Genomic DNA, 16,324 nt, shown 5'->3' on the forward strand with positions numbered 1-16,324 from the left:
CCCCAAATTAAAAAAAAACACCCTGTACATTTCCTTTAAAATGTAAAAATCCACCCGGATTGGAATGTTGCCCCCCCCAAAAGAAGACATGTCCAGGTTTTCCCGGACGTATGGCCACCCTACCATATGGCTAAAGTTCTTGGGTGTTTTTTTGTTTTGTTTTGTTTTGCATTCCATCATCGCAGCTATTCGAGAAACAAAGGAGGCTCTGGAGAACGTGAGCGTGTCTGTGGAGGTCTTGCAGGAGGGCACTGAGAAGCTGCATGCCAACCTGACAGATGTTAAAGAGCACCTGATCAACACACTTGGGGATTCGGCTTGCACAGCTGCCCAGGCAGCATCCACCTGCAACGTCATCAGGAATTCCTTAGATCAGCTAAACATCAATGCCAACTTCAGCAAGGTAAGGGCGATATTCCATCAGCATTCCACCAGTCCTTCTCAGCGGCCTAATTCTCACTTGGAAGCCAACCTTTTTTCTGGCCATTGAATGAATGAATGAATTTGCACGTCACCCTTTGTCTGAAGTTCTCGGCATCAAAAAAACACAAAACAAAAAAAAACAAAATGCTTAGTAAAAAATTGGAGCAACAACAAAACAATCGCACCTCCCAGAAACACATTTAAAAGGCCATAGAATGTCAATCAGCCCAAGGCCAGGCTATGGAGAAACATTTTCACCTGGTGCCTAAAGATGTACAGTGGTGCCTCGCAAGATGAAATTAATTCATTCTGCAAGTTTTTTCGTCTTGCAATTTTTTTCGTCTTGCGAAGCACGATTTCCCAAAGTCTTCAAAATCACCAAAGTCTTCAAAAACCTCAAAAAAGGCTACCACAAAAGGCTGAGTTGCTCCTCGAAGTCACCGTGGGTATTAACGGTTTTAAGAAAAAGGAAACAAACTTGCAAGACGTTTCCGTTTTTTCCGTTTTTCGTCTTGCGAAGCAAGCCCATAGGGAAATTCGTCTTGCGAAGCAGCTCAAAAAACGAAAAACTCTTTCGCCTTGCGCGTTTTTCGTCTTGCGAGGCATTCATCTTGCGAGGTACCACGGTATAATGGAGGCATCGGGCAAGAGAGAGACTTCCAGAAATGGGGAGCCACTGCAGATCTCTAATGGGATCTCTGGATCTCTAATGGGGGAGGCACATGAAGAAGGGCTTCTGATGATGATTACAGAGTCCAGGTCAGTTCACTCAGTCTGGAGGTAGGGCCTCATGTGACCAAGCACCTTTCCAGACAAAAATGCTCATTGGGACGTGGAAAGCAAGGTGCTGATGAGTAGGGGTGGTTCTCGTCTAACCTTCTCTCTGGTGTGCAAGTTTTTCCTTGACCAGAGAATGTTTTTTATGTGCAGGAAAACTCATGTGAGCCCCTATTTGCAGTCTGATGTGGTACACCCCAGACATGGGTTTACCATGTCAGTGAGACCTAGGCCAGCATAAAAAAGGTAAAGGTGAAGGACCCCTGACAGTTACCGTATTTTTTGCTTTATAGGACGCACCCGACCATAGGACGCACCTTGTTTTAGAGAGGGAGAACGGGGGAAAAAATTCTCCCCCTCTCTGCTCAGCGCCCCTTCAGCGAAGCGGCAGGAGAAATGGAGCCCCTTCCATTTCTCCTCCCACTTCGCTGAAGGGGCGCTGCGCAGAGAGGGAAAACTGTGCTGCGCCTCTCCAGCTTAGCGAAGCCTGGAGGGCAAGAGGGATCGGTGTGCACCGACCCCTCTCACTCTCCAGGCTTCAGTGAAGGCAACCCGAAGCCTCCGGAGCGCGGTGGGAGCACTCCCTCTGCGCTTCGGAGGCTTTGCGTTGCTATCGCTGAAGCCAAGGAGCCTGCATTCGCTCCATAAGACTCACACACATTTCCCCTTAATTTTTGAAGGGGAAAGAGTGCGTCTTACAGAGCGAAAAATACAGTAAGTCCAGTCATGAACGACTCTGGAGTTGCGGCGCTCATCTCACTTTACTGGCTGAGGGAGCCAGCGTTTGTCCGCAGACAGTTTTTCCGGGTCATGTGGCCAGCATGACTGAGCCGCTTCTGGCAAACCAGAGCAGCACACGGAAACGCCGTTTACCTTCCCCCCAGAGTGATACCTATTTATCTACTTGCACTTTGATGTGCTTTCGAACTGCTAGGTTGGCAGGCATAGCACCTCCTTAAAAACACTCCACCCTTTAGAAAACTCTTTCATATTGATTTGCCTGCTGAAGAGCCTTTCTTCCTGGATAGCTCAGTCGGTAGAGCACGAGTCTCTTGATCTCAGGGTCGTGGGTTTGAACCCCATATTGGGCAGAAGATTCCTGCAAAAGATTCCTCGCGGTCCCTTTCGACTCTAAAATTCTGTGATTCTATGTTGCAGCAGACTTGGGATCATATTTTAGAATGTATTCTCAGCACATGCAGGGCAGCTGCCAAGTACACAACATGCTCAGTGCTTTTCAGGGGCTGGATATTGTAGGGGAATGTTGGCTGTTGTTGTTTGCCATTATTTAACCATTTTTTGCGGGAGAGGGAAGCCCAAAGGATGATATTGGGGATTACAGTGAAGCTGAACAAATGATGCAAAGAACAAAGGAAGACTTGACTTTACAAAAAAATGATGCACAGATTAAAACTAACTTTAACATCTCTTTTCTTCCTTTCAGTTGCCGGGAGTGAATGCTCAACTTGCCAAAGTCAATGAAGTCCTTAAAACAGACCTCTCTAGTCTGGTTCAAAAGGTATGTTACTTGAAGGTATAAATCCATTTACTCTAATTACAGGGTAACACCTGGTGCTCAAGAAGCTGTCGAATTTTGCACCTTAAGAAAAGGTGTCAGCAAATAGATGCTCCGGGTATCTTTGTGTACCAAGGAACATAAGACAAGGGGAGGCGCACAACCTTTGTGCCAATGTTACACTTTCCTAAAGTAAAATTGGAGGCATGCCTTATTTATTAAATTTCTATCCCACCTGCTGATTCAGAAGGACTCCCATGGCAGCTTACAAAAAAATAAAAATAAAACTACATTGGGGCTGTTTTACCTGCTCTGGTACATACAGTGAGGGGGGGGGGAAGTATTTGATTCCCTGCTTAATTTGCCCATTTGCTCTCTGATGAAGAAATGACCAGTCCATAATTTTAATGGTAGGTTTATTGTAGCTGTGAGGGACTGTGAGGTCCCCTTGCTCAAGACAGCACATGTACAGGCTTGTCTGCGGTTTGCCAATGCACATCTGAATGACCCAGAGGAGAACTGGGTGAAAGTGTTGTGGTCAGATGAGACCAAAATCGAGCTCTTTGGCATCAACTCAACTCGCCATGTTTGGAGGAGGAGGAGGAATGCTGCCTATGACCCCAAGAACGCCATCCCCACCATCAAACGTGGAAGGGGACATATTATGCTTTGGGGGTGTTTTCTGCTAAGGGGACAGGACACCTTCACCACATCGAAGGGACGATGGATGGGACCATGTATTGTCAAATCTTGGGTGAGCACCTCCTTCCCTCAGCCAGGGCATTGAAAATGGGTCGAGGATGGGTATTCCAGCATGACAATGACCCAAAACACAGGGCCAAGGCAACAAAGGAGTGGCTCAGGAAGAAGCACATTAAGATCCTTGTTATGTACTGAGTTGAATAGGGCGGCAAGCCCCTGGGGAAACCATAACTAGGTTTGTGACCTCTCTCCGCCAAGCTGCCCGGTTCTGCAACTTCTCAGAGCTGGAGAACATGCTTCGTGACCGCCTCGTCGGTGGCCTGAAGGATGAGAAGCTGCAACGACGCCTCTACGCTAAGAAGAACCTAACGTTCCAGGTCGCTCTGGAGGAGGCCCTGGCAACGGAAGCTGCAAGGTCGACGCAAGAGGCACGGCCGAGCCAGCCGTTCCAACCGAGGGTCCACCACGAAGACCTCACCGACGACTCAGGATCCAACAGGGAGGAGGTGCACCAAGTACAGCAGCGCACTCAAGCAGCCCACATACCACAGCTGCCTCGACGAGAAGGAGGGAACTGCGCAAGCTGTGGAGAAAGTCACGAGAGGAGGACCTGCCGTTTCCGCAACGCAGAGTGCAGGCAGTGCAGAAAATTGGGACACATCGCCCGGGTGTGTCGGGCTCGGCCCACCCGACGCCAGGCATCAGATGACCAATCCAAGAGCCCCAGGTCCCGGGGCCCAACACACCAAGGCAACTCGACGGAGCTCACAGACTTCCAGGTATACCAGTTGCCCCACCCCAACGTAGAGAAAATTTATGTAGAGGTACAGATAGAGGGGGTCCCATGCCGCATGGAGCTTGACACGGGTTCAGCTCTATCCATAATCTCGGCAAGGACCTTAAGGAAACTGTGTCCTACTGGGGGTCCCAAACTCAGGCCGGCCCCATTCACCCTCCGGGACTTCCAGAAACGTAAGGTCCCCACAATGGGGGTGGGGACCTTCAGGGTGCAATACCGAGGGCGGACGCGGCAACTGGACTTGCTCGTGGTCAAGGGCCCCTACATTAGCTTACTGGGATTGGCATGGTTTGGACCACTGGGGCTAGCCATCACCGGGGTGAACCACACTAGCTTACAAGTGGACGTGGACGCCATATGCAAGGAATTTCCAGGGGTTTTCGACGGAAAATTGGGACAGTATACGGGGCCCCCCATTGCGCTACAGCTTGACCCTGCAGTACGACCGGTCAGGCTCAAGGCCCGTCGGGTCCCGTTCGCCTTGAAACCCCGTATAGACGAGGAATTGGACCGACTCGTGGAGCAAGGAGTGCTGGAGCCGGTGCCTAATGCCCCCTGGGAAACCCCAATCGTCACACCCGTCAAGCCTAATGGTTCAGTCCGCATCTGTGCAGACTACAAATGTACCATAAACAAGGCCCTCACGGCCCATGCATACCCAGTGAGCCATGTCCTTGCCACCCTGGCTGGGTCGAAAATTTTTGGCAAGCTGGACTTGGCCCAAGCATATCAACAGCTGCCAGTAGATGAGGCCACAGCAGAGGCACAGACGATTGTGACGCACAGAGGAGCGTTCAGGGTAAAGCGGCTGCAATTCGGGGTCAGTGTGGCACCAGGCATATTCCAGAATCTAATGGACTCACTCCTTAAAGGGATTCCTGGCGTCACCCCCTTCTTCGATGATGTGTTGATTGCCGGGCCCACACCAGAGGAGTTTGAGGACCGCCTCCGCACCGTTCTGCACCGTTTCCAGACGGCGGGTCTCAAGGTGAAGCGGGAAAAATGTCTACTAGGAGTGCCTCAGGTGGACTTTCTGGGATTTATGGTGGACGCAGAAGGGGTCCACCCAACTGGGGACAAGGTACGGGCCATCTGTGATGCCCCAGCGCCCAAGAGCAAGACTGAACTTCAGGCCTTCTTGGGACTATTGAACTTTTACCATTCCTTCCTTCCCCACAAGGCGGCGGTAGCAGAGCCCCTACACAGACTCCTGGACAAGCGGGCCCCTTGGGTGTGGGGCCAGCGCCAGGAGGCTGCATTCCAGGCAGTCAAGGACTTGCTTGTCTCAAACTCGGTCTTGGCACACTTCGACGAGAGGCTGCCGGTGGTGCTAGCATGCGACGCCTCGCCCTATGGCATTGGCGCTGTCCTGGGACACCAACTCCCGGATGGAAGAGAGGTACCGGTGGCATACTTTTCCCAGACACTCAACACAACCGAGCGGAACTACTCGCAAATAGACAAGGAGGGTCTGGCAATCGTGAAGGGAGTAAAAAAATTCCATGATTTCTTGTACGGGCGGCCCTTCACCGTGGTGACTGACCACAAGCCGTTGCTTGGCTTGTTTGCCCCCGAAAAGCAGACCCCCCAAGTGCTGTCTCCTCGCGTCCTCAGTTGGTCAATTTTCCTTGCCAGCTACCAGTATGCACTGATCCACCGCCCGGGGAAGGCGATGGGCCATGTGGACGCCCTCAGCAGGCTACCACTACCGGAAACAGGCCCCGACCCAGCACCTGCACAAGAGGTTATGAGCCTGGAGCTGCTTCCCGACCGCCCCATTCAGGCACAATAAGTTGCACACCATTCCAAGAAAGATAGGGTCATCTCCTGGGTCCTGGACTGGGTGTGGAGGGGATGGCCCAGCAGCAGCCCCGGGCTAGAATTCGCAGGCTACACAACCCGCAAACATGAACTGTCGGCCCACAAGGGGTGCCTGTTATGGGGAAGCAGGGTCGTTGTTCCCCAGCCCCTCCGCAAAAGGGTCCTCACAGCCCTACACGAGACACACCCAGGGGTAGTAAGAATGAAGGCCCTTGCCAGGAGTTATGTGTGGTGGCCAGGGATCGACGGAGAGATAGAGGCCTGGGTCAAACACTGCCAGGCCTGCCAAGAATCCCGCCCAGATCCCCCAAGGGCCCCAGTCCAGTCCTGGGAGTCCGCCCGAGCACCATGGTCACGCCTGCATGTGGACTTCGCTGGCCCCTTTCAGGGGAAAACATTCTTCATAGTGGTGGACTCCTACACCAAATGGCTGGAAGTCGCACTGGTACCGTCCACTTCCACGTCCGCAGCCATCCGGGTACTACGCAGGCTGTTTGCAACCCACGGGCTCCCTGACACTCTCGTCTCAGACAACGGGACTGCATTTACGTCAGGAGAATTCCAAACCTTCACAGCGCAGAACGCCATCCACCACATCCGTTCAGCGCCATTCCACCCTGCCACCAATGGCCAAGCAGAACGCATGGTGCGGACCACCAAGGACACCCTTCGCCGCATGACGCAAGGGGATTGGGAGTACCGCCTTGCCACATTCCTCCTAGCACAGCACAGCACCCCCAGCTCAACGACTGGCCGGAGCCCCGCTGAACTACTAATGGGTCGGCACCTTGCAATCAGATTGGACCGCCTTCACCCCGATAGAACTCAGGATGACGTAGTGGTGGGGGAAGGCAGGAACCCCCGGACCTTCGAGGCCCAGGACCCAGTGTACGCAAAGAATTTTGGGGCAGGCCCAGCATGGGTACCCGCCACAGTCACCAGGGTCACTGGCCCCGTGTCGTACGAGGTGCTAACGGATGGGGGGCAATGCTGGCGCCGCCACTGCGACCAGATACAGCGACGATTCCCGGGAGAAAACCAGGAGGAGGACAGGTCAGAGGAGTCCCAAGGGAACAGAGGGGCAGTGAGGCCCATAGAGCAGGAGGGGCCAGCAGGAGAGGCAGAATCAGTAAATACAGAGAGGACCCGCGAGGCCGAAAGAACACCAGAACCAGAACCACGACTGAGGGAGCCGGTTGCGCCAGACCAAGCAGGCCCATCACAGCCAGCATCCTTGGAACACGAGCCAGAACCTGAACCCCGGACCAGGGAACACCACAGGCCGCAACGCACATGTAGGCCGCCGGCGTACCTCGAGGACTATGAATGCGACCTCCCGGGCAGGACTGGAACTTAGAGGGGAGGGGTGTTATGTACTGAGTTGAATAGGATCCAAACTGAAGCAGTCTGATTGGTCCTAGAACAATAGGATCCAAATTGCAGCAGTCTGATTGGTCCTAGAACAATAGGATTCAGAATGCAGCAGTCTGATTGGTCCAAGAACAATGCAGCAGTATGATTGGTTGGCAGGAACCACCCAATCATGCTCCAGATATAAGTGAATCCACAACCTGATTGGCTTACAGTAGAATTCCAGAATTAACCAATCATGTGCAGCCCATTGTGTAAATAATGTATATAAGGCAGATACTTTGAGGGGACTTTCATTCATTCCTCCTTACCACTATGAGCGGAATAAAGAGCATGAAATTACTTTGCGACTCTGAGTATATTTCAATCCTGGAGTGGCCTAGCCAGTCTCCAGACCTTAATCCCATGGAAAATCTGTGGAGGGAGCTGAAGGTTCGAGTAGCTACACATCAGCCTTGAAATCTTACTGACTTGGTGAGGATCTGTAAAGAGGAGTGGGACAAAATACCTCCTGAGATGTGTGCAAACCTGGTGGCCACCTACAAGAAACGTCTGACCTCTGTAATTGCCAAGAAGGGTTTTGCCACCAAGTACTAAGTCATCTTTTGCAAAGGGATCAAGTACTTATTTCACTCATTATAATGCACATCAATCTCTGACTTTTGTCTTCTGGGGTTTTTCCTGTTGTTATTCTGTCTCTCACAGCTACAATAAACCTACCATTAAAATTATGGACTGGTCTTTTATTCGTCAGAGGGCAAACAGGCAAATTTAGCAGGGGATCAATTTAGCAGGGGAGGGGTATTACTCAGAACGGCGGTGGGAATGGGAGATTGGCAGATAGCTGAGATGAGCCTGTTGACGACTCTTAACGACTGTAATAGGTTTTACAGGAAAGAATCACAAAACAGAGAAACCAGTAGGAGAACACTTCAATCTCCCAGGACATTCTATACAAGATCTCAAAGTAGCTGTTTTACTACAAAGGAATTTCAGAAATAGACTGGAAAGAGAAGCTGCTGAATTGCAACTCATTACCAAACTTAAAACCATGGAGAGACCTGGTCTGAACAAAGACATTGGATTCTTATCTCATTATACATGACTAAGCCATTTCTCACCTTCTCACCCCTTGCCTTTTCCTGTAAGACCTATTACAGTCGTTAAGAGTCGTCAACAGGCTCATCTCAGCTATCTGCCAATCTCCCATTCCCACCACCCTTCTGAGTAATACGCCTCCCCACCTTCTCACTATATAGAAGGGTCTGGCAACTTCTGTTTCAGTGTATCTGAAGAAGTGTGCATGCACACAAAAGCTCATACCAAGAACTAACTTAGTTGGTCTTTAAGGTGCTACTGGAAGGAATTTTTTTACTCCAAGAATGCGTAAGCCAAGTATTCTATAATGATGTCTGCTCATGTGATACCACCCACCCCACTGTGAAAACGTGCTGGGAGAGCAAGCATGCACATGTCATTTGTGTGATTAGGCATCTGAGTGAGAACTGAGGTCTCCACATTGTTTAAAGTGTCTGAAAGGAGAGAGAGGAGGATGGAGGATGGATGGTGGCTAACAGATTGAGATTGAATCCTGACAAGACAGAAGTACTGTTTTGGGGGGACAGGGGGTGGGCTGGTGTGGAGGACTCCCTGGTCTTGAATGGGGTAACGGTGCCCCTGAAGGACCAGGTCGCAGCCTAGGAGTCATTCTGGACTCGCAGCTGTCCATGGAGGCACAGGTCAATTCTGTGTCCAGGGCAGCTGTTTATCAGCTCCATCTGGTACGCAGACTGAGACCCCACCTGCCCACGGACTGTCTCGCCAGAGTGGTACATGCTCTGGTTATCTCTCGCTTGGACTACTGCCATGCGCTCCTTTGAAGGTGACCCAGAAACTACAACTAATCCAGAATGTGGCAGCTAGACTGGTGACTGGGAGCAGCCGCCGAGACCATATAACACCGGTCTTGAAAGACCTACACTGGCTCCCAGTACGTTTCCGAGCAGAATTCAAAGTGTTGGTGCTGACCTTTAAGGCCCTAAATGGCCTCGGTCCAGTATACCTGAAGGAGCGTCTCCACCCCCATCGTTCTGCCCAGACGCTGAGGTCCAGCGCTGAGGGCCTTCTGGCGGTTCCCTCACTGCAAGAAGGCAAGTTACAGGGAACCAGGCAGAGGGCCTTCTCGGTAGTGGCACCCGCCCTGTGGAACGCCCTCCCACCAGATGTCAAAGAGAAAAATAACTACCAAACTTTTAGAAGACATCTGAAAGCAGCCCTGTTTAGGGAAGCTTTTAATGTTTAATAGGTTATTGTATTTTAGTGTTTTGTTGGAAGCCGCCCAGAGTGGCTGGGGAAACCCAGCCAGATGGGTGGGGTATAAATAATAAATTATTATTATTATTAGAGAGAGAGGTGCGCTCTCTAGCACCATGGGAAGGCTGTCACTGGTAGCATGAACCAGACGTATAGTGAGTGTACATCAGCACTATGAAAGCTTGTGGTACAGTCTGATAGAATAAACCCAGCTTCCAGGTGAGCCCAGCTTCCTTTGCAAAAAGCTGACTTTAAAATGTGCTGATACAAACTTTTTGGATGTGGCCCTTTTAAAGGTAGAAATGAGCATACTGATATTTTGTTGTCAAGACACTGTTGGACATCTCGGTTTTTTATTCCAGGGTTATGCAGCGTTTAATGACACACCTGATTTGGTGCTCAATCAGACAAGGAACATTTTATCAGGTAAGGAGGATGAGATGATTAGTTCTCCAACTGGATTGGTTAAAATTATTGGCGTGAGCTATCATTTTAGTATCATCTATTTTTTAATTAGGGAGGTTCTTATCTAAATCAGAACTATTAAAGAGAAGCCATTAAAATATAGGTTGCTCCTTGGGCAATGCTTAATCATAATATTGACTACTTTTTTATTGAGGAAGAGTATTTCCTTGATTGCGGTGGGTTGAGGGAGATCTTCACTGCATCAAGGCTATGGCAAAGGCTTCATTCCAGGGAAAGAAGAAGGAAGAGATGGATGGGTGGGTGGGTGGTGGAGGAGTCAGTAATCCAACCATGACTTCTTAGTAGGTGACCCAGGAGCAGTGGAATGCCATGACCTGAAACACTCTCCCAGCTAGGAGAGGAATTCATAGTCTAATCTACTCACAAGTGAGGCTTTGTTGATAAGATGAAGGGAAGGGGCACCAAAATGTGGCTTAAGAGGGCTGACTGTGTCCATACAATGTAGGGAGAGGTCAAGGAGCTCTTTGGGTGAAGGCAATTGTGGAGGATGCTAAGTACCAGAAGGAACATGAATAATGTGGGAGGGGAGAGAGGGAAGGTTGGAAGAAGAGTATAAGGATCTTACTGTGGTGTGGCAGTGGTGAGGTACACTCCCCCCATCTTTGTACACTGACATAAGACCAAAAAACCACAATGGCTTCGCACTAGCATTCAGTCTTAGTGCAAGGTAAGGGTAAAGAGACCCCTGACCATTAGGTCCAGTCATGACCGACTCTGGGGTTGCAGCGCTCATCTTGCTTTAGTGGCTGAGGGAGCCGGCATACAGCTTCCGGGTCATGTGGCCACATGATTAAGCCACTTCTGGCGAATCAGAGCAGCGCACGGAAGCGCCGTTTACCTTTCCGCTGGAGCAGTACCTATTTATCTACTTGCACTTTGACGTGCTTTTGAACTGCTAGGTTGGCAGGAGCAGGGACCAAGCAACGGGAGCTCACCCCGTTGTGGGGATTCGAACCGCCGACCTTCTGATTGGCAAGTCCTAGGCTCTGTGGTTTAACCCACAGCGCCACCCACATCCCTTCAGTCTTTGTGTAGGATCCCTTAAATCATGGGCGGCAATTTTCTCAATTTTCAGTGGCCATTCTGGTCTCTAGATAGTGGTTCAGAGGCCAGAGGTCAGCCTTCATAATAAAGCATAAGCTAGCCAAGAATGTAGATGGGAGGAGAAATTGGACATTCTTAACATGGAGGTGCTCAAATTGTTGGGAGTGGAATATGGGCAGACGTAGCCCATCTCGAGGAGGTTCCTTGCCTCAATTCTTCTTGCACCCCATGCCGTCTAGCGGCTGCTACCTCTCCTCCAAGGAAGAACCCCAGCCTTCACTTTGGAGAAGATGGGAAGGCTGCAGCCCCAGGAGGAAAATGGCACTCTGTGCAAAATGGGTAGCCTGCTGGGGGCATGCCAATCTTTTTTGGAGCCTCTCTGGCACCTGCTATTCTGTTTCTCTTCCCCAAGGCATAGGGACTTCTTTATTGCTTTACTGTGGAGAAGAGGGGACGTGGGTGGCACTGTGGGTTAAACCACAGAGCCTGGGACTTGCTGATCAGAAGGTTGGAGGTTTGAATCCCCGCCACGGGGTGAGCTCCTGTTGCTTGGTCCCAGCTCCTGCTAACCTAGCAGTGCGAAAGCACGTCAAAGTGCAAGTAGATAGATAGGTACCGCCCTGGTGGGAAGGTAAATGGTATTTCCGTGCGCTGCTCTGGTTTGCCAGAAGCGGCTTAGTCATGCTGGCCACATGACTCAGCCAATAAAGTGAGATGAGCACTGCAACCCCAGAGTCGTTCGCGACTGGACCTAACAGTCAGGGGTACCTTTACCTTATGCTCACCACCGATATTAACTTACCATGCTAACATTCAGAAGTTCATGGATGTTGAAAAGGTTTTCCAGGCGAAAACCTTTTCCAACTGGATCTAATGGTATGGGGTCCCTTTACCTTTACCTGGAGAGGAGAGACTGCCTCACCCACAAAAGAGGGCTGGCATTAGCACTCTCTGAGCGTTGAACTGTTGGCAAATGTTTTTCAGGACACAAATGCAAGACTGTTTGTCCATTTCTAGCAAGAGGGGGCTCATAGCTTAGGAACATGGGCGCCATAGGCAGAACACTGTTTACAAGTAGGCACATTTAGAAATGATATACACATCACAAATAAAACCTGAAGAAATGTAGACTATCTCTTAATAATTGCAGGTTTCTTCCTTTTCAGTTAAGCTCTGCACTAACCCATAAATGTTCCAGAACTAAGTCCCCAAGCACTATTAAAATAGCTAACATGCTAGCATTTTCCAGATGGGCATAGGTTGGTGTATCCAGAGTGCGAAAATATTTATTAACCTCTCTCAATTTTTATTCTTGCATTGTGGACCTGTTCTACCAATATAACCAGCCGTACCTTGTAAGTTTGCAAAAAGCAATTCACAGTATGTATATATTCATATGGCATACTGTGTAACTCATCAAGAAATGCCAAGCTTCCCCCCCCCAAATGTCATGTTCCTCCTTAATTTTTCAACCTGGGGGACTTTCAAAGCAAGAACATTATTTCTCAGTTACTATTAATATGCATTAAGCTTTAATAATCTTCATGCTCCTGTACCTGAGAAGGGGAGTAAAAGAAAAGGGCAGAATTCTAACAAAACTAAGCTTGTGAAGCACCATTGTTTTCATTCTTCCCATTGAAATTATTGGGACTCGAAACTATTCAGCGCTGGGTGAAGACAGACATGACCTGTATAGAGTGGTGGAAACAACAGTGGAAGTAGAAAGACCTACATTGGCTCCCAGTACGTTTCCAAGCACAATTCAAAGTGTTGGTGCTGACCTTTAAAGCCCTAAACGGCCTCGGTCCAGTATACCTGAAGGAGCGTCTCCACCCCCATTGTTCAGCCCAGACACTGAGGTCCAGCTCCGAGGGCCTTCTGGCGGTTCCCTCATTGCGAGAAGTGAGGTTTCAGGGAACCAGGAAGAGGGCCTTCTTAGTAGTGGCGCCCGCCCTGTGGAACACCCTCCTGTCAGATGTCAAGGAAATTAACAACTATCTGGCATTTAGTAGACATCTGGAAGCAGCCCTGTTTAGGGAAGTTTTTCATGTCTGATGTTTTAATGTATTTTTAATCCTTTGTTGGAAGCCGCCCAGAGTGGCTGGGGAAACTCAGCCAGATGGGCGGGGTATAAATAATAAATAATAATTTTTATAATTATTATAGAAGTTGACTCCTTGCAAACCCAGACGCACACCCCCTCCCCCAGGAGCCAGGCCTCACATTGAAAGGAAAAGACACGACAACATATATCTGGGATTAAAATGGCCAAAACTTTATTGAATTCAGGTGTAGGAATTCAAGGGGCATTGGGCAGGTATCCCTCTCAGCCTTCTGCTGGGCGTCTGAGGCATGACAGGGTCAGTTAGCAGTTTATGGGACCAACGCAAAGCGCGGGTTTATGCAGCTGGTCCCTCCCAAATCGCTGAAGGTAGCTCTGTGGCCCCTCTGCCGTGCACTTGTGGACAGAGACTACCCTCATGACCCCTCCAGCGGGGTACCCTGTTATCGCCGCCACAGGAAGCGGGTGAGTCACCATTTCACCCCTTCTTCAGATGTTTGACTAAAGGATTCTGCCCAAGGTCTAAAGCACCAAAGTTCTGACAATTGCTATGGGGAAGGCAAAACCCACAGAGCAGGGGAAATTCCTCCCCGGCTCTGAAGACAGCAACCATCGTATGACCAGAGCAACGCCCGAGTGTTGGACACGGAGCGGACACGGAGCAATGGATTCAAACTACAAGAAAGAAGATTCCACCTAAACGTTAGGAAGAACTTCCTGACAGTAAGAGCTGTTTGACAGTGGAATTTGCTGCCAAGGAGTGTGGTGGAGTCTCCTCCTTTGGAGGTCTTTAAGCAGAGGCTTGACAACCATATGTCAGGAGTGCTCTGATGGTGTTTCCTGCTTGGCAGGGGGTTGGACTCGATGGCCCTTGTGGTCTCTTCCAACTCTATGATTCTATGAGTGCCTGGAAAGCAAAGGTTAGCCTGCAAGAAAATAAGACTAGATGGTGGGCTGGGTGGGTGACACGCTGGGGATGACTGTGTAGCTGAGAGCAGCACCAGCCCCCTTTTGTACTCCTGGAGCAGAGTGAATGTGCTCCAATTGGCCCATCCCACCAAGGCTGCCATGGATTGGCCAGAAATTTCAAAACTGGGTTTGGCGGGAACCCAGCAGGCACTGTGGCGGCCCAGGAGCAAATATGACGTTGCTTTGGGAGGAGGGGAACCGCCACACCAAGTCGCAACTGCCACCCACCCGTTTACTGGGTAAGCGGCCGTTTCTGATTAACATACATTGTGAGCCATTTTCCATGTGGTTGATTTTTAAAAGGGAGAAGCCAGTTGTACAGTCATACCTCGGGTTACAGACGCTTCAGGTTGTGTGTTTTCGGGTTGCACACGGTGCCGAACCCGGAAATACCAGAACGGGTTACTTCTGGGTTTCGATGCACAGAAGCACTAAATTGCGCTTTGCGCATGTGCAGAATCGTGACCCACGCATGCGCAGACACAATGCTGCAGGTTGTGAATGCTGCGGGTTGCGAATGTGCTTCCCGCACAGATCACGTTCGCAACCTGAGCATCCACTGTAGTTGATATTGATATAACTCAGTCCCTGAAGCAGTTTCCCAGTTATTCACGTTGGTTTTTCATTAGAGCTGATGAATTGAACGCATGTGCACGGTGCACACGCACACACGTGTGTTATATAAAAATACTGGAAGACAGATAGATTTTGATTCACTGGTGTTCATCTTCTACATTTCCCCTTAAATATGTCTGTCTGTCTGTCTTCACACTTGGTCTGACTTGTGTCCCACACTTACAACGGATTCAGTGCAGATGAATAAAATAAGTGAGAGCAGTTCCAAGTACTTTACTTCTCAAGTAGAATGATTATGGCATGTTATCTCAGTGAAAAGAGATATACCTCGATTTGGGGGGCATGTGAACTCTAAGATTTCATGTAGAAACGCTAAAATTTTGAAATGGGGTTCATTTTGGCATATGTTGACACAATGGTTGGATTTTAAAATTCAAAATTACTTTTAATGCATATTGAAAGTCACAGTTGCCCATTCTTTCCATCATAGGAACTTTAAACAGTGTGCTTATACTCCTTTTGCATGATATTGTTTTTCCAACAAAGTGGCATTAGATAGCTTTAAAAATATCTGCTGCTACTGTGTAGGCGTTAGGGATGAAATTTATCATGTTTGTTGCACAGACTGATTGAAATCATTAGGAATTTAAAAGCAGCCAATGTTCATTATTTCCGTTTTCTGAGGTGGGGCTTAACGCAGCGCTCACTCTATGGGTCCGGATTACTTGTTACTTCCAGACACAACTCTCAGCCCACAGTGAATCTCCCTGTCTTGTGGTCCCACCCAATGCTGGGTTGAGAAAGTGGTAATCTGGGCTATGCAGTGTTTGCATACGTTAACTGTTTTTATTACTATTATGGGATGCTTAATCAGAGATTGTGTGCAAATAAACATGGTACAACCCAGTTCATGTATTACATTCTAGATTGGGTGAGGATTGCATGCATATCCGAAATGTGGACCAGATAGAGATTTCTCTCTAGAAAGTAAGAGGCTTATGGTAAATTGGGATTTGTTATGTACTGAAGTTCTCACCCTGGGCCAGCAGGGAGATACTGTAGATAGTTCAGATCCACATATGCAAATAAGAAATCGAAAGTGACGTTCAGCGATTTCGCTCAGTGTTTCAGCTCAGTGATTCAGCTCCGCTCAGAGGGTGGCTGCATCTGGCGGTGCTCTGTTGTCCATCCATCCCATCCTCGTCGCCAGTGTTAAGTTGTGGGTGAACATATCAGACGACACAGCGATTCTTCAAACAGCTCTTGTTTATTCACAGGCCAGAACTGAACTGAAGGGTTCAGCCAGCCTGCTTATATAGAACTCTACTAGAACGCAACAGTAACCATTTTATGTAACTATCCAATCACTGAACGTCACTATCGATCCCTTATTTGCATATGTGGACCTGCACTATCTACAGTATCCCCCTGCTGGCCCAGGGTGAGAACTTCAGTACATAACACC

General features: G+C 49.2%; 2 protein-coding genes across 4 annotated transcripts in view; both read left to right on the forward strand.

The window, feature by feature from the left end:
* The window catches only part of PROM1 (prominin 1), a 127,089-nt gene that overhangs the window by 75,427 nt on the left and 35,338 nt on the right, over nt 1-16,324 (forward strand). For all 3 annotated transcript variants that reach the window (XM_083460435.1, XM_083460436.1, XM_083460437.1), the window contains 3 exons: nt 186-403; nt 2,645-2,719; nt 10,085-10,148. In XM_083460435.1, coding sequence (XP_083316561.1) covers nt 186-403; nt 2,645-2,719; nt 10,085-10,148 — 357 coding nt within the window. The remainder of the gene's footprint in view (nt 1-185; nt 404-2,644; nt 2,720-10,084; nt 10,149-16,324) is intronic.
* LOC310686664 (uncharacterized protein) lies at nt 3,640-5,809 on the forward strand. Its single transcript, XM_083460654.1, has 2 exons — nt 3,640-4,197; nt 5,090-5,809. The coding sequence occupies exons 1-2, from the start codon at nt 3,712-3,714 to the stop codon at nt 5,126-5,128; spliced, it is 525 nt and encodes a 174-aa protein (XP_083316780.1). The 5' UTR covers nt 3,640-3,711; the 3' UTR covers nt 5,129-5,809.

The sequence above is a fragment of the Podarcis liolepis genome (genome assembly GCF_965112155.1).
Source record: "Podarcis liolepis genome assembly, chromosome: 9".
In the NCBI taxonomy this organism is placed as follows: Eukaryota; Metazoa; Chordata; class Lepidosauria; order Squamata; family Lacertidae; genus Podarcis; species Podarcis liolepis.